Here is a 19,300-nt window from a genome sequence, read left to right as displayed (position 1 = left end):
CAGGACTGCTTACATGCATGTCTGGAAATCTTCATAATTGGAGATCATTTACAATTTATTCAAAGTGTCAGATTGGAGCATTTAAAAATGAGTCATAGACTGCATGTCTGAGCAGATTTCAAGACAGTTGAGTTCAACTGTTGAATTTAAGTGTGCAAGAGAATCCGTGGTAGTTTCAAGCTACTGTTTCAAATTGGACAGTGACAAAAGATCAGACATCTAAATTAGATTTATTTGATTGCAGTACCAGGAGCAGTGCACTCCTGTAGAATTACCCTGTCACAGCTATACCTTGTCCAAGAGGGACAGATGTGGAATCAATAAACATGATTTGGACCGAAGTCTCTGTCAGGAAACTTGATTTAGAACAGCCTTTTTTGGCAGCTGTGCACTGTGCAAAGCATGTGAAGCTACAAACAAAGGCATGAAATGTCTTTCAAGGTTTGTGAATTTTAAGTTGTTTAAAGTTAAATAACTAAAATCAAAAGTCTTTCAAATGTTTCATGGTCACATCATCTTGGCATAGAATAGCAACATTCAGGTGAGAGAACAAGATCAAAACCCAATGTTTGCAACAAGTCATAATTTTAACGTCCGCACAATGTGGAATGCTAACATCATCTATAGTATAATAATTTAAAAAAACAAACACCAAAAGCACTTTCGGTGGTAAAACAATTCAAGATGGTAAAACAACTGACAATCAAAATTTATCGTCAATTGTTTGTCAATTGTCCTCATGTAGCCTATGCTGTTTTTTCATCACCTCACACCTACATGATGTGCATATAATTATTCCTTCTCAACACATTATTTGATATTTTCCCATAACACATTCACATTGTCTTGAATCATAAACAAGCAGTCTTTTCTGGCTGCCATCTTTGTTTGGTTTAGGAAAAAGAGTGGGAAAGGAATCAACAGTCTTCTTTTTTGTTCAGAATAAGCTATATAAGAGTTGCTATAGAGGAATCTGAATGTCTTCAAACAGGAGGCTTGCATGTTGGTGGTGTTGTTGAATCACCCGTGAGGTTACTTAGGAATGGCGTATTATCTTTAAACAGATGCTTCAGTCTGTGACTCAAATGCAATCCTCAGTGTAAAAATCTCGAATGAAAAAAAAACATGACAGGCAGAAACTGGGGCTGATAGAGGCTTATTATCTCTGGTTGCACAAAGAAGAGAAGCAGTAATCTATTCTTGTGCAAGAGGTAGCTTCGTTGTCATAGCAACTGATATCCATTTTTATCCTCCATCTGACAGGTTGAGTAGGCGGGACTTCCGACTGTCCAGGCACTTCCAAAGATAATAGCATCTCAAGATATCATTCTCCTACGATGCTTTGAAGTGTTGTTTCAAAAGTTTGCTTCTCCTATATTATTATATTATTCCAAATGTAGTCCCTCAGGTCAATGACTCCTAACCGAATAAAAAGACAACTATATTTTGACTACACACAGGCTGTTGCAATGTCTAGCCATATTAGCATTTAAATAAATCACTACAGAGATGACTGACAGCAGTTCAGTTAGCTTAGCAAAGCTCGTTAGCATTACAGTAACATTTTGATACATTACAGAGCGACAGTGTCACAGTTTATGAAGAAGCCATAATGAGGGAGAGCATTGATAAATTACTCGCTTGCTCAGACCGGCATGGAGGAAAAATATAAGCTGCAGTAGAGAGTCATCTTGTTGCTTTTATCATCTCTGGTTCGAAAAATCAACGACATTACCCAGAAGCCTTTGCCGGTGAACTGTCACCCAAAATGTCTGCACCCTTACCATCCATGTACCGGGGTTATTACAGGACTGTTTACTTTAGAGATAACGTTAGGTGTATTTTTCATCGCGTGACAGTCCACTGACTTAATGTGGCAATAGTCTACATGTTATTAATGTGAATGCAGCAGTATTCCACAGCTAGCTAGCTAGTTAGCTAACGCCAGCTAACAGTCATTTATCCTTCATGCTGTAAGGTAAATTACTGGGTAGCTTAAGGGAAACATGTCGCTGTCTCTGGTGAAACGGTGGTGTGAGACACCACTAATAAGACGGGTTTTACAGTACAAAGTGTACAGAAGGAAAATACAAAGCTACAACATGACCTACACACTGTTAAGACACCGCTGGATGAAAAGGCTGCCCGTGTTCTCCAGCTGCTTCAGGATGGTCAGCACACAAACAGACAAGGTAACGACAACATGTAGGACAACAGTCTGTTCAGGTTTAACTGCAATACTGGGAAACATTAGGTCTGTGTGAATAGCTTGTCGTTTATAATTCTCTAACACATTATTGTGATAGATAGATAGATAGATAGATAGATAGATAGTTGACAGTGCAGGTATTTGCAATGTAAAGTGATTAGATATAAGTGTAAGAACAGTGCAAGAACAATGAATACTATACTGTGGATGATACAGAATTAAAAGTGAAGATAAATAAATGAACAGATATCAATGCAAATTAGGGGTGAGGGGGAAAAATATATGTGTATATATAATATATGTTGATTATATGTATGGCCAAGTTTCAGTGTATTTTTATTGTATAAATTACAAATACAAATTACACTTTCAGTAGTCTACTAGAATAATACAATCTTTTTTTTCAGTCCACTAGCTACAGTTTGCTGTAATAAAAATGACTGAAGTGAGATGAGAAGACTGAAAAATGTATCTTATTAGATAAAACAGATCTTGACAAAGTTTTCCTTTGAGGACATAATTAGCAGTTGAAAAAAGGGTGACAAATCACAATATGTGTTATCACAATACTCAGCATATTGCAACACATTTAAAACTGCAATAATATTGTATTGTAACTTAAGATTGGGGTGGTGGGGCTACTGGTGATTCCTACCCCTAATGCAAATACAGATTGTGCATAAGTGAGATGTGACTTACAGTTCAACTAACTTTTTTTGTAAAAGGTGATTTAAAGTATGAATGGTGTGAAATAAGGAATACTGGAAAAGATAAAATGCAAACAGAAGGTAAGGTTATATAAATAAATGTATTTTATGCAGCTTTATATTCCCACACAGCTACATCTCACAGGCAAATATTGTGCATTTTATTCCACTACATTTGTCTGACAGCCTAAGTTACAATTTGTCGTACCCTTCTTGTCCAGTGTAAACCATGTATCTTCAAAGTCAGTGATTTTAAATGCAAAAAACGGAAGCATAAAGTGTTTGTGGATTAAGAACATTCTACCACTTAAGCTAAAGAAAACTACTTACCATTTTTCTGCCAAATGAATACTTTTACTTTTGACCTTTATAGTAAATTTTGCTGATAACATGACAAGTAAGGTTTTGAATGCAGGACTGTTAGTGGAGTATTCTCACAGTGTGGTATTTATCACACTACTTTTAGTTTAGTAAAGGACCTGAATACTCACACTGCTGAGCTTTGGCAGAAGAAGAACAAAGTACATTTACAATTACTCAAATATGAGGTACTTTTACATTACTTGAGTATTTTAACCTTATGCCCTTTCCTACTCCACCATACAGGGAAATATTTTACTTTTTACTCCATTGAAATTATTTAATAACTTATAACTAATTATTTTAATTTCTAGTTACTTTACAAATTTAGATTTTTGCATACAAATTGTAGGAAAATATGCAAGTGCAGCTGAAAGGATAAATTATTGAGTAGAAAATTAATTGGCAACTATTTTGATAAGCCTTTAAGTCATTTTTCATTCAAAAACATTTCGTGGTTGGACTTGCTGCTTTTCCTAATTATTGTGAATTGATTAAACTGATTACATTTTCTCTGCATTGAGTACTTTTACTTTTAAAACTGAAATCCATTTTCCTGATTGTACTTAAATACTTTTACTTAAGTAACATTTTTAATGCAGGACTTTTAGTAGTAACAGAGCATGTTTACAGTGTGGTACCAGCACTTGTACCTAAGTTAAGAATGTGAATACTTCCTCCACTACTGCTGCTGAGAGTACACCTAAACCGGGTTTTTTGCCTGATGAAGGTCTAGTACCGAAACATCGTAAATAAATTATTTAATGTGAGTTAGACAGTGTGCGGGAGTCCTTTTGCAACTTTTTGGTCTTCTCTCTCCAACGCACCTGTCCTTTTTTAATAGATGTGCCAAGTGTTACCTTTGCCCTAGTACACCTAAACTTAACATTTAAGAAGTGCTGAGAAACCCAAATTCATAAATTTTCTCCACTTGTGGTTCTGCACAGATATGAACATAATTACTGATCCATCCAAATACTGCTATTTCTTAAAGCTGGGTTACTGTAACAATCAGCAGTTGTTGGGTGACTGTCATAGTAATTTGCAGGCTTCTCTCCTTTTGCTTTTAAGGACACTATTGACCTGTCAAAGTTCCCTGTGGAGAGAATCAGAAATTTTTGCATCATTGCTCATATTGACCATGGGAAAAGCACTCTGGCGGACAGGCTGTTGGAGATGACAGGTATGTTTCCTCATCACACTGCACATCAGCTTTATTCCCCCCTTATGCTAGTCCTACACCAAACGACTGTTCAAGTGATTTCACCATCGCAGATAAATTTCCAATATTGAAATAAAGTCATAAAAGTTTTACCCCAATACTGCATTTCAATGACACTGCAGCACCAAACAGGAAACCAGGTAGACAGTAAACATGGAGGGGAGCCGAGGGAGGCGTAAGAATGTTAACAAAACTCAGGTCACTTGCACTGTGGAAAAGGAGGAGAAATTGGTAGAGTTGTGGAGTAAACAAGAGTGTTTAATTCAGTATGTATCTGATCCACCAACCAGTACTTATCTTAGTGAGAAATCTTAATTTTAGACACTGTTCGCAGCTCAGTCCCCTCCCACTAAAATAGCGCGGCGAAACAACAGAGGCTGGTAGCAATCTGAGGCGACATAATCCAAAATGAAATGTTTGAACACCAATACAGTTTATCTTTATGGAGTTATGAGTTTTTATAGACACGTGAGGAATTGTTAATGTTTCATATATGTTTAAGGGAGTCTGCCATAACATTTTCCACCAGGAGCAGGATGGGAAATAATCTGAAAAGGATCTAGTTGTAGTCTTGCAAATAGTGACCCTGCAACACCCCCAGTCTTTGCAAAATCTTACAGTGTGTGACTAATAATCTACATTGTCTTTAGATGTGAGAGGGTGCAGATTTTTAGTCTTTTAAAAGTGTATGGTAGGTGTAATCAACATTTTTCATGAAGATTTATGATAATCTCAAACAGGTTTAAGCAAGAGAATACATTTGGGTTTAGGTCTGAACACATACTGATGGTATGGTATGGTAATGTGAAAATCTAATGTATCAGGATCAGTAATTGGATTGTAGGCTCCCTGCATTAATTAGTGGCACTGTGATCTGTGTGGCTATTTATATGGTTGTTAATGACATGATTATAAGAGCTTGCATCTCTCTCCTCTCTCACTCACTCACACTCACAGTGTCAATGATTGGGTCACCATTTAGGTTCAGACAGAGCACACTGAGTTACTCATATATTAACAGCTGATATATGAGTTACTCATATATCAGCTGTTAATGAAATTATTACAATGAACCCACTGTGTTACTAATGGGTGTCACTGACAAACAGGTGCCATAGCAAAGACAGAGAAGAACAAGCAGGTGCTGGACAAGCTTCAGGTGGAGCGAGAGAGAGGGATAACGGTGAAGGCCCAGACAGCTTCACTGTTTTACAGCCACCAGGGACAGCAGTACCTCCTGAACCTCATCGACACCCCGGTAAGTGCTCTGCTGGGTGTGATCATGTCAGGAAGACGCTCATGTTTGCTTTGTCTTCTCATCACTGTGGCAGATTTTATGTGTTTCCCCATCATAACTGAAATCACAGTCAACTAGAATTATTGCTGTGCAGTTGTATGGCTCTGCCAGTCAGTCAAGTTACACTTTACATGTCTGTCCAGACTCCTATGAAGCTATGACAGTAGACAGTGTTTCATGTCTATCATCCAAAATATTAATTCCACTCTCGCACTAAAGCCAAAAAACCCATCCGTTCAGTGTGAAAATAGGTCTACAATTCAACTGTCAGTGTCCTGTCTAACAGTTTTTTAAATCTTTCCCTCTCTGCAGGGTCACGTCGACTTCAGTTATGAAGTGTCTCGATCGATTTCTGCATGCCAAGGTGTCCTGTTGATCGTTGATGCCAATCAGGTACAAAAACAGATTCGTTGCCCCCAGTTTTCACAGTGAGTTGTTGTGGAAGTACATGGTGAGTGTGATGCAGTTGTTAATATTTCGCATTTCCTGTAAAGGGGATTCAAGCGCAGACAGTGGCCAACTTCTACCTGGCTTTTGAAGCTCAGCTGGCAATCATCCCTGTCATCAACAAGGTACACTGAGACCGACATGTCTTAAGTTTAATCACATTATTTTTCTACCTGACTGCCATTCAGCATGCCTTTCTAATTTGACATTTCTCCCTCAGATTGATTTAAAAAATGCGGATCCAGAGAGAGTGGAGTCACAGATTGAAAAGGTGTTCGATATTCCACGTGAAGAATGCATTAGGGTGAGTTGGAGCTTATGTCAGCTGCCTTTTAGTTTTCAGTATCGCTTATCTGATAAACTTTCTCTTAATTTGTGATTTCATTTTTTTCAGATTTCAGCTAAAATTGGAACAAATGTAGAAAAGGTTCTCCAAGCAGTTGTGAACAGAATCCCACCGTAAGGAGGTTCATTTGGTTTCATTTCTCACATTAAATCATGTTTGATGCATAAAAGTGAAGGTTTTTTTTTTTTTGTACTTGTATTCTCAGGCCGGCTGCGAGTACTAATGACCCCTTTAGAGCCCTAGTGTTTGACTCCAATTTCGACCACTACAGAGGAGTGGTGGCCAACATCGCTGTGTTTGGAGGTCGGGTCCGGAAAGGGGACAAGATCGTGTCGGCACATCTCGGCAAAACCTACGATGTCAATGAGCTGGGGCTTCTCCGGCCAGATGAGCACCCAACACAGAAACTGTACGTGCCGTACTTTCTCCTCTCGTGTCATTTCTCTTACTTGTTTTCTCATCCAGCACTGCTGATACTGGGGTCAGAGCTGAAACATGGTGTTTTATGCACCAGTTGATTCTCTGGTCCTCTGATTGGATCATCTATGTAGCGTCTATGTAGATAAAAGGAACTGTCTCATATATCTGTTGAAGGTTGTTGAGAGCTGAAGACACAGTATGAAAGAAAGTGTTGTTCTGCTATGCTGTGATGATTTTAAAGTATATTAATGATTAAAAAAAGGATGCCGTTTTTGCTGTGCTAGATTCATAGTGAAATTTAGCATAGGTTCATTAAGATTCTGTATTATTCAAAATTTGTCTTGCACTGCAATGGACCTAAAAGTTCAGAACCATCCAAATCTGCTCTTAGACATGTGTGCCAAACAATGAATCGCACTTGATCATAAGCAACCTATTAGCATAGGTAACACCCCCTAAACATAATACTAAGGCAGGTGTTGTGCCGTGTTCAAATACTCTGGCACCAGATGCTACCAAAAAAGGCTATATCAAGAAAAAGAATGTGAAAGAAGTGAAATCAACGTACTGTTAAATAAACTTAAGAGGCGTGATTTTTTTAAGTGCTGGTGTTACAGTAAATTCAAAAACCCCGGGATGGCCAAACATTTGTGATGCTGTAAATGCCACATCAGCAGCACTGTTGGAGGAAGTATTCAGATTCTTTACTTAAGTAAAAGTACTAATACCACACTGTAAAATACTCTGTTTAGTAATAAGAGTCCTGCATTGAAAATGTTACTTAAGATAAAGTATGTAAGTAAAATCAGGAAAAATGTATTTAATTTTTAAAAGTAAAAGTACTCGATGCAGAAAATATTAAATTAGTTTTATCAGTTCAAAATACTTAGGAGAAGCAGCAAGTCTTTATATTTGAGAAGCTGAAACCATGAAATGTTTTTGAATGAAAAATGACTTAAGCAATTATCAAAATAGTTGCCAATTAATTTTCTGATCTATCGATTAATTGTTTTGGCTGCATGTTTTTATACAGTTTGTATGCAAGAATCTTAATTTGTGAAGTAACTAGTAACTACAGTTATCAAATAAATGTGGTGGAGTAAAAATTACAATGTTTATCCGAAGTGTAGTGGAGTAGAAGTAGAAAGTGGCATGAGATAGTATTACTCATGGAAAGTTCAGGTACCTCAGATTTGTACTTAAGTACAGTACTTCACAGAGGGATGCAGAGTAACAAAAATTATAGTAACTGTAAGAGGTAAGTGGACCAATAACATTTCTTTACACACAAATTTTCATAATCAGATCAATATAATTACTCCACAACATACATACAAACACATACAAAATAGTAATCTAAATGTGATTATGATTATTATTATTATGATTATTATTATGTCATATGATAGTCATGAATTTTTTTATGTTCCTCAAATTTAAAACTCATTTTTCCTTGCATTGACCAAAAGTTTTTGGACTGTAAAAGCGAGTTGTTTTTCTCTTAACTGGGTAAGAGTGCTCTTTACATCTTATAAAATGTTCTGAAATAAGAAAACATTAAATCCCAGAATCAATGTGTACTAACAAAATATGAACAAATGATGGTTACAAACAAAAAAAAGAGGACATTTGTTTGTATGTCTCTTCCTGCAAGAGGCCCAGTGTTTGAAATCTGATTTTTTTTTTCCTACTGCAGCTGTCTTTGAATAGTAAGCCAGCCCGCTGTGCTGTATGTGTACAGTTTAATTAGTAATAAGCACTGGTCCACACACTGTTGGTAAACACTGGAATTTGTTGAGCATTCATCCAACTGTCCACTGAGATGCTTGTTTACGTTGCATTAGTGTAACTCTCCTCGACTGCTGTGTAGGTTTGCAGGCCAAGTGGGCTACATAATAGCAGGGATGAAGGATGTGAGGGAGGCCCAGATTGGCGACACACTCTACCTCCAGGAGCAGCCGGTGGAAGCTCTGCCAGGCTTTAAACCTGCCAAAGCCATGGTCTTTGCTGGTAAGAGGTTTTCTCCTCTATAGCTGCTTCTTGCTGTCAAATAAATATCTCTGAAAATTTGTAATAACAACTGGAACTTAGGACACTATTGAAAAAAAAATGTATTGACATAATTGATCAGTACATGAGGCTGTCTTTAAATATCCCTGTATCATTGGGCATGTAGTCAAACATAAAACCCCTTCAGTGCATGTTGTGTCCCTTCAGCTGGTACAGTAAGTGCACTCAGCACTTTCCACAATAAATGAAAAGAGTCCTTTTTGCTGATGATGTGCACTCTGTCTCTTGTTTTCTGTCCCTCAGGCATGTATCCAATGGACCAGTCAGAATACCCAGGCCTTCGAAGCGCCATTGAGAGGCTGACCCTAAATGACTCAAGTGTCACAGTGCAGAGAGACAGCAGTTTGGCCCTGGGAGCAGGCTGGAGGTGAGGACGACTCTTCTGAATGAGAATGAAGAATGGCTTTTCATAACACAACAGAGGAGTGGGTCACTACATATAATGTGACAACGAATGAAAACAAAATTGTGGACGCCAAGCAGTGCGACCATGAAAGTTTTGACCCCGTCAGGAGTTGAAAAAGTTTGGACATTTTTCAAGTAATTTGCTGTCGCAGAAAAGTTAAGCGCTTTCGCTTAAAAAGACACTATAATCAAAGGAAGTAGCAAGATTTACCTTATTTCATGAGTCCCTACACACATTTGGACATCATATGGTACAATAAATAAGGGAATACACAACTTAATTTGGGACATACTGTACATTGCCAAACTAGTCAGCCAAGTGAGTTTATTTAATGTTGCAGGTCATATCAGTCCAGACGAAGAATTTGAATTTAATGGCATTAGTGGTTTTGATTTAAATCATTCTGAGGTATGAAGCTGCGCTGGAATAGCAGTAAGCCTTGCTCACTGTTGAACTCTTTCCAAATAGGCTCTTTGAAATTAAAAGCATGGATATCAATTCTATAACTTGAATGAACCTGTGCACCTTTCTGTGCCCCTGCAGACTTGGTTTCCTGGGTCTTCTCCACATGGAGGTGTTCAATCAGAGGCTGGAGCAGGAATACAATGCCTCCGTTATAGTAACAGCACCCACTGTTCCCTACAAGGCTATCCTCACCTCACCCAAACTCATCAAGGTAAGAGCCACTTCCTGCTTGTATATTTTCTGCTCTTACAGTAGAGGTGGGCTCCACAAGATTGGCCTCACACACACACTCCTCCATCCAGACAGACAACTGTCTGCTGAGTGATAATGTGTGAGCAGGCGAAGCGTGTTTCTCATCTGCAGGGCTTCAGACAACTACTGTTCAGTCGCATTTTGCGACCATGGAGCACCAGTGTGACTTGCAAATATTAATAATATATGATCTGGAAAGCTGTTCATCTCCAGCTTAAGTGAATAAATCATTAAGTTTAACTGCGCCACGGTAGTTTAACTTAATGAGCGTAATGATAGTGTGAGCAGACAAAACGTGTGATTTTGTATTAATAGGGTTCTAGACTGCAACAATTTTTTGCTACCATGAAGTACCAGTACGACTTGCAATTACTTTTAGTGTATGGACTTGAGGGCTGTTAGTGTGTTTCCACCTTATAGTGAATAAATGGTCACGTTTAAAGGCACTTCCTGCCAAGGCAACCCGGCTGCTTCAAATAAAAACAACAATGATTCCGCTTGAACTTATTTAGTCATAACAATATTTTGTTTAACTAATTATAACAGCAACTACTTTATTTAACTTTAATATAAATTTAGTTTATTTAACAATGTTGTGTTTTAGTGGTCTACAGTAGTTGAGAGGAGAATTCAAAATTGTCAAGATATGTTTTGTGTTTCACCTTATAGCCCAAAAATATCGTGATATTATTTTTAAGCCATATTGTCCAGCCCTATACAAGGGCAGTTAGTACACAATTATTTAGGGACCAGTCACGTTTCCTTTCTCATGGTTCAAGATACAGGGACCAATCACAAGTACAGTTACATCTGATTTAGACCCACAATATGGAGCTTTACAGAACACCGTCTGAGGCCAGCATTGATTCACTATTACAGCCATACACTAGATGGCAAACAGGAGACATCTGAATAAACTCCATTCATTTTCAGCTCAATTCAATTTTAATCAGTCTCTTTTATTTGTGAATCACTATTATTATATTCAGTAGAAAATCCAAGCCAGGCCTGTTTTTCTCCTGAATATAGTCACTGTGCTTCACAAATAAAAGAGACATTCAAGAGACACTGGCATGTGCCTCGAGCGGAACAAGCTTTTAACGACGTCTGTAAATCCCCACCTCTTTGATTGTTCAGGAGAGCACCCAGAATTAAAAACACTGTCATGACTCAAAACAAGACCACATGGCTGACAACAGCTGGCATGTATAGATGTGGTAACTGTGCCTGCTGCAACAATATGACAAATACAAATCATTTAATCATCCCCACGCTGGGAGGAATATTCCCATTTAGGAATTTATCAGCTGCATGTCGACCTAATTTGATTTACCTGTTACTGTGTCCTTGTGGTGTAGCATAAGTTGGACAAACCAATTGACACCTTCCGCAACAGATATCAGAGCACAGAACTACAGTCCGTACAGGAAATATAGATGATGTAATTCCAAAACATTATTCTGAAGCAAATCACGGTTCACCCTCTTCATTATAGTGCTGTGGGATTGAGAAAGTCATAATGCCTATTAGAGGAGGATATGAAAGTGGCCCAGAGAGAAATGTTTTGGATATTCTGTACACTCTCAACACCATGACACCAAATGGACCTAATGATGACTTCTGATTAAAATGCTCACAAAGTCACGACTGTCAGTTTTGGAAACCCGCTAACTTAGAATGTGACCACTAAATGATGCAGGTTCATCCTTTAAGATCATCCTATACTGGAAAATGAATGGTCTATTTAAATGTCACTTTATTGCCATCTAGTGTACAGTTTGAATAGTGAATCAGTGATAGCCACAAACAGTGCTCTGTGAAGCTTCATGTTGTATGTAATGGTATCTAGAACCACAGAAAAATAAATGTGATTGGTCCCTAAATTATTGGGTCTAACTCCCAGCTGTGTATTGACCCTGCCTTTGTACATACTGTATTACTGAACTGAATCTGTCTACCTAAAGCGCTCTCATGACGGCTCTGTGCTAAAATGTGTATGCATATACCTGTTGTGATGTGAGCCAATTTAACAGGTGAAATGTTTCCTCCTTTACTTTGAAATTTGGGATGTGCTCCCTTTTCACATTTTTTGAATATTCTCAAAGTTTTAACTTTCTTGGAAGTTAATAATAAATAGAGGCTCTGCTGGTATTGATGGCACATTGCAGTAAAGTTACTTACGGGAGATACGCACTGTAAGGGGAAATGTTTGAGAGGATAAATAACATCTTCAGCTGCAAAGGCAAAATCACAGCTGGTTTGAAATCATGATGTATGTAAGTTAAGTTTCCTTGGAAACAACACTTTCTCATCCCATTGGCAGCAACTTGGAGTATGCAAAGACTGTAAATGATAACTTAAGACAGTTTACACTTATGGAACGATTATAAAGGTATAAGGTCTAAAGGTAACTTTTTACAGCCTTATTTCAAGCCCGTAGGTGTGAGTGATTTTTATTGTAGATGGATGTTTACTTTAGAACCATTAAAGCTTCTGGAAAGACCTTAACCAGTTTTATTTGGAGGTTAAAATCTCGTTGGCTGTCCTTGCAGGAACACGGCAGTGAGGAAATAACCATTGTGAACCCCGCTGAGTTCCCAGACAGATCAGTTGTGTCAGAGTATTTGGAGCCAATGGTGCTGGGGACCATCCTCGCTCCAGACACTTACACCGGCAAGATCATGACACTCTGCCTGGTAAGAGGAAATTCTGAAGTGCAAATGAAATGATTGAAAGACAGTGGTCTGTGCTATTTAACCTGAATGTGTTCTTTATGATCTAAATAGGGTTCATTTTATTTACCTCTAACACATAAATCTGTCTTTTAAACATCCTATGTCAAGTGTAGACTTTTTTCTTTTTGAATACTCACATGGGGAGTCAGCATTCTGATTCTCAAACCTCTTGGAAAATGCAGTTTGGCAGGAGATATTGGAGTACATCCTCAGTTTTTACTCTTTCCAAATTGGTCAGGAGCCAAAGACAAAACAATACTTGAATAAAGGGAGCCAAGAAATGTTAGAAAATGTGTTTATATTACTGATGACACTTCATGTTAAGGGATTTTCCACATTGTGATATGTGTGTCCACATCAGTCTTTGGATTTTTGAGATTGTAAAATGATGCAAAAAATGATCTCATGTTGTTTTGTTCTTTAAGAATCGCAGAGGGGTCCAGAAGAACATGGTGTACATAGACGACCAGCGTGTGATGATGAAGTATCTCTTCCCTTTAAATGAGATCGTTGTGGATTTCTATGACCTTCTCAAATCAATGTCCTCTGGATATGCCAGGTAAAACACAGCAAGTACTACACATATAAACACATTTAGTACACCGTCAGTGAAAAACACTTAAAGGTCCAGTGTGTAGGATTTAGGGGGATATATTGGCAGAAATGGACTTTAATGTAATGTATGTTTTCTTTATTTTGAAATCACCTGAAAGTAAGAATCGTTGTGTTTTCGTTATTTTAGAATGAGCTGTTTATATCTACACATGGAGCGGGTCCTCTTCCATGGAGTCCGCCTTGTGGCACCACCATGTTTCTACAGTAGCCCAGATTGGACAAAACAAACACTGGCTTTAGCGAGGACTGATTGCGTTTTTGCAGTTCTGCTTTGGCCACCATAGTCAGCAGCCCGTCGTCAACAAGCAGCATCGAAAACATGTGAAACTGCTTTACTCAGTATTTTTACGGGCATAAATCACCTGGTCTGTTTGTTTTGGAGAGGAAGAGACCACTGCTGATAATTTCTCTCCTGGTAGAAACCTCCTGAACAGTGAACACAGGAGGAATTATAACTGGGGAAAACTTTTAGGTGGTTGCTATGTGCAGTCCACACTGTTTGATGCCACTAAATCCCCTTAAATCTTACACACTGCTCCTTTGAAAACAACAACTCTTCAGCATATTTGCTTTATTCACATAGTAGTACATGAGATGGACAATCTCTGAAAATAATCATGTCCCTCCTCTTGTTGTAGTACATCTAATGGCATTTGCAAGAATACAGTGTGCCTGAACAAAAACAACCAATCAGCTACAGCTGAACTTACAGTACACTAGTTTAATAGTTTGAACGATTGACATGATTGACAGCTGCATCAGAGACTCCTTGGCTTTGATTGGTTGTTTTGTTCAGGGGCGTAGGATTCTTGCAAAGACCATTAGGACTACTACAAGGAGGCAGAGGAATATGATTTATGTGTCTTTAGAGTTTATGTGTTTCATGTAATACTGTGTGGATATAGTGAGAGTTTCAGCAAATATGACAAAAAGTTATTTTCATAAAAGTTACCAACTGTAGCTTAGATATGCATTGTGGAGCTTGTGTTTACTTAGGTGGTGGAAAGGTATCTATTTGCAGTCTTGAAATGCTAGTGTATGCAATTCCCAGAGATTATATTTTCATAGCTTTATAGTCAATTTGAAACTGTAGATGTCAGATGAATTCAGATCAAAGGATAAATTACATTCTTGGGGAAAAAAAATGTCAATGAACCCAGTAAATAAAAACACTCACAAACCAAGAACTCTTTTGCCTTCAGTTATTTCCCTCTCCTGTGCATCTGTCTTTGAGTCTTACATCTAACAAGGTTGGATAAAGGTCTTTGCTGAAATACTGTATCAGTGTTGTCTGACTCTAAAAGCCTTCTGTGATTTTATCTCCTGCAGCTTTGACTATGAGAACGCAGGCTACGAGGCTGCTGATTTGATAAAGATGAATTTTCTGCTTAATGGGCAACCTGTGGAAGAACTCACCACTATTGTACACAGGTACTGCATGTTTCACATACAGACTCATTTCAGATGCTCTTAAGTTGTTCAATTTTCCCCAAAATATTTTGGGTAAGCAGTCCCTGTCTTGTCACAGGAGGTGCAACTCTGACGCTGCTTGAAAGAATCTTATAATTTTCTCTGTCACAGCAGCCTCCCGTGGCTTCATTATTATTGCTGGCAGATTTTTATGAGTTTACATAATTTCAAGGTTATAGAGTCCTTCATTACTATAGTAATTCTTCTGATCCTGTGGAGCATGAAATGAATTCAACACACAGGATAACATTAAAATAATGGCCTCTTGGCAGCCATCATCTGTAACAATGACTTTACACACTGGAGAGGGACTTCATTCCATTTGTGACGAGGACAATAGAGTAACGTCACAGGTGAAAAGTGATGACGCACAGCAGATCTATATTTAATGTGATTACTACCAAAGCCAGTTCAGACTTTGGTAATTAAAGGGCGCTAGGCTTTTCCAATGATGGACACACTCTGACCATTTATACTGTAAGCCTCGGAGCCAGGCCAGGCACAGCTTTATTGCCTCAGTCTTTAAGTGCAATGCACCAATCACAGAGCAGAATATCATTATGTTACAGAGCAGCTGAAGCAGAGAAGCCATTTACATGTGTTTGAGCCTGTTTATATATGGTGTTAACATGCAGCTTGGGTGATCTGATCATGAGTGGACGGCGCTAAATGCAGGTGTAAACAACCACCAAGATGCAGTGTGATCTGATCACTCAAACCACCTGCAGAGATAGTCTGGGACGCAGTTGATGACATTTTCTGTAGTGTCAACGCCAACTAGTTAGCCCGTTGATCAGCATAGTAAATGGCATTATACTCACTATAGAGAGTCACACAACTCCATATGGTTGCTGATTAGTATTTATAAAATGGGGTGACCTTCATCATAAATAGATACCGTTAATATATCACCCTTTAGTCTGCATTTGCCATTGATCCTACCTTATCTACCTGGCATCAGAACAGAATTAAATCCCTCCTCTTGCTTGATTTGATTGGCTGTCTGAGCCAAGCGTGATAGTGAGGAGTAGAGTGATTCAAAAACCTTGCACTGCAAAGTTAAGAATATTTTAACTTTTATGCACATCTAAAAACCACTAGATAAAACATGGCTGGTAATGGTTTCGCAGGTGACGTGTTTGTAGTGACACCTCTCAGTGTGATCAGGACCTAATTGAAACCTTTTATTTTGTTTATTTATTTCCAACACAAACAGGAATGTAAAAAGGAAAAGTTGTGGTTTTCTGTGTTCAGCAAGATGGCTATTTTTATTTTTGAACTTTGGACAGAGCCAGGCTAGCTGATGAGCCACCTGCATTTGTTGGGGATGACACATTGACACAATGCTGTAGAGCAGAGCAGTTGTGTTTCACAGTTGCTTGGTTCTGATTGGTGGGTTTTCATTCCAGAGACCGTGCGTACAGCACAGGTAAGGCCATGTGTGAGCGACTCCAAGACTCCATACCAAGGCAGATGTTTGAGATCGCTGTACAGGCATCTATTGGAACTAAGGTCATTGCACGGGAAACGTAAGTACAACATCAGCAGTGAGCTAAATGCTTTTTCAAACTGGTATGTGAAGCAGAACAAAGCGTACATATAAAGCACTTTGAATTTTATTTGTGTAGGAGATGTGTTGAATAGATGTAACTTGGCTTAAAAATGTGACGTGACAATGTTTGCTTCTTTCAGAATTAAGGCGTACAGAAAGAATGTTCTTGCTAAATGTGTAAGTAAAGGTTCTTGTTAACTTTTAAAAGTTTCCGAGTCTACAAATGAACCACAAACATTATGAATTCTACACATTTTTTGTCTTGGTAGTATGGAGGGGACATAACACGGAAGATGAAGCTACTGAAGAAACAGGCAGAGGGTAAAAAGAAGATGCGGCGTATCGGCAGTGTGGAAGTTCCCAAAGACGCCTTCATTAGTGTTCTGAAGAGGAAAGAGAAATAGACTGCAATAATATTAGTATATTAATGTAATTATCATATGCAACAGGTCTTTATTATTGAAAAGTCCTGCTTTATTTTTCTCTGAATAAAATGGCCATTAATGCTGCAAACTGTTGTACCTGTGATCTGTGACTTTCAAAATATTGCTCTCATTTATCCCCAAAACTCCAAATGCTTTATTCACACTTCTTTTTGTGACGGTGATATCCAATCATATGATGACACAATTGGCTTTTTAAGATACTGAACAGAAGTATGCTGAGCTTCATTTTATATTCAGAGAGTATAATACATCATTCTTGATTGAGTGTGTCACTGTTTTAGTGTGGAAACTCCTTTGATATCAGTTCATCAGTCAGTACACAAATTAACTGATAAATACCATTTAGGTCATTTCTTCTCTGACTGTCAGACAAAATAAGCAAGTTTGAACATTTTATAGACAGGATGATTAAGTAGCCAAACGTAACTGATAAATTAAAAAGCATTGATCAGCCCTGTATTCAGTAAAACTTTGTATCTTTGGAAACATTTCACATTTACAACTCTAAATATGCTGATGTGATAATGGAGGTTCCGGACATTGCAGACTGATTAAAAGGAGAGGGGCAGGGACAAAGATATGGGGCTGGAGTTCCTGAGTCTTCAGATCGGTCTTTGAAATAGTCTTTGAGAGTCATCAGTTTGTGTCAGTGTTCCAGAATATTGAAACTTTGAGTGAATTGTTTGACAATATTCCTACGCACGCTTGCAGCTGCACGGGCGCAGGAAACCAGACTGTGGTCATAAACATAACACTTGATCCCAACCAGCTCTTCACTGGTTGATGATTTGTGATGGAAAATGGAATTGTTATCACACTAGAAAATGCATTCCCTGTAGAAAATGCAGTGTGAATGCCGACAGCTGAAATGTATTTCAGAGCATTGCTGGAAATGCAGATTTTGAAATGCACTGCACTGCAGTAGTCTGGAGTTGAACCTTTAACCTTTAACCAAGTTGTATGGTTACTGAACTGCACAGTGTAACAAGCTGAAACCTCCTGTCTGCTGTGCAGTAACAACTGCTGCTGCAGCTGTGTAACTTCTGTCTTCCTTGGTGAATTGTCAGGACCTGGTAGAAAACTTCGCTCCACAGATCAGGGAATTGAACCCAGGTTATTGTGCAACAGGTGGAGATGCTATCTGCTCTGCCTCTTAACGTGGCAGAGCTGTGATCCAATGCACCATTGAAATAGTAAAGACTATAGTAAATCGGATTTCACCCTAAAACGTGATGGGTAATGCTGTTGTGAGTTGCACTGGACCACAATTAGCTATGGCACTTCAGGAGCCTCGTAATACCCAGAGCTGCTAGTTGTGGTGTCTGTGGCCCCCAAGCCAAAATTGTTAAACTCAAACCAAGTTAGTGTGAAGAAATATCTATGGGTAATGCAGTGCATTACTATAAAACCAGTTAAAGAAATTGTGAAACTGTTGTTCAAGATCTTGGATATTAGATAGGAGCGATTCATCTTACTGTTCACTGTATAATCACATCACAAACAAATTTCTTTAAGTTTCAACCAGTCACTTTTAGACTGTTCAAAATCTGCCTGAATCCTCCGAGCGTGTCGCAACTCCACACTCTGTGTTTATAAGTTTATAATTTCTCAGAGCACAGACAAAGATTCAGATTAATTCAGGTGAGTCATCACGCCTCAGGCTGAGACAAGGACACACCCGACCCAGATGGTGCCTTTTCTTCTTTAGTTTGATTCCTGGCTGCGTGTTGTGCTCACTAAAGTTAAAGTCCTTAAAATCATCTATGTTGTCACTGTTATATCTGAATGTCTGAAGTGAACTTTACAGAAATAAATAGGGGAAAAAAGCGGGAAGAAAGAGTAGTTACTAAATAACATGAACTACATTAGTCATCATTTATGTCTCAGGTCATTATTTTCACGAAGGTGATGCTATTAACACACTTACAAACTTGAGGTTATCTTTATAAATCTTCAGAAACAGTCAAACAACACTTGCACAACAGGGCATAAAACTGTACATGTTGCATGAAGACTCACAGATTTTCATTAACTCCGCAGTGTATTCACTCACACTCCAGCAGACTAAAGGTGCTGCTGCAGGCTGTAACATTAAGAAACTACAGACAGTCTTGCAATGCAATGACTCCAGTGATACAGTGATCTGCGACTTAAAGCGAATGTTGGCCAGGGGAGTAAAGTGGGTGGGGGGCAATGGACCCGTACCCACTTCCTGCTCTCTGACTTGCGGCGCTGGTTATGATTCTAAAATATACAGAATGATAGAGGGCTTAAACTGCTT

General features: G+C 38.5%; 1 protein-coding gene across 1 annotated transcript; it reads left to right on the top strand.

Annotated features, from left to right (window-relative positions):
• Positions 1–1,756: 1,756 nt before the first annotated feature.
• On the top strand, positions 1,757–17,086 carry guf1 (GTP binding elongation factor GUF1). Its single transcript, XM_033632642.2, has 17 exons — positions 1,757–2,192; positions 4,348–4,459; positions 5,608–5,756; positions 6,108–6,188; positions 6,290–6,367; positions 6,463–6,546; positions 6,637–6,701; positions 6,794–6,997; positions 8,879–9,018; positions 9,322–9,445; positions 10,028–10,160; positions 12,754–12,897; positions 13,362–13,495; positions 14,881–14,982; positions 16,431–16,550; positions 16,714–16,750; positions 16,843–17,086. Exons 1-17 carry the CDS (start codon positions 2,007–2,009, stop codon positions 16,975–16,977), a joined length of 2,028 nt encoding a protein of 675 aa, XP_033488533.1. The 5' UTR covers positions 1,757–2,006; the 3' UTR covers positions 16,978–17,086.
• Positions 17,087–19,300: the final 2,214 nt, after the last annotated feature.

Source organism: Epinephelus lanceolatus, chromosome 7, assembly GCF_041903045.1.
Source record: "Epinephelus lanceolatus isolate andai-2023 chromosome 7, ASM4190304v1, whole genome shotgun sequence".
In the NCBI taxonomy this organism is placed as follows: domain Eukaryota; kingdom Metazoa; phylum Chordata; class Actinopteri; order Perciformes; family Serranidae; genus Epinephelus; species Epinephelus lanceolatus.
Note: the sequence above shows the minus strand (reverse complement) of the source record. Positions and strands in the feature narration are given on the sequence as shown.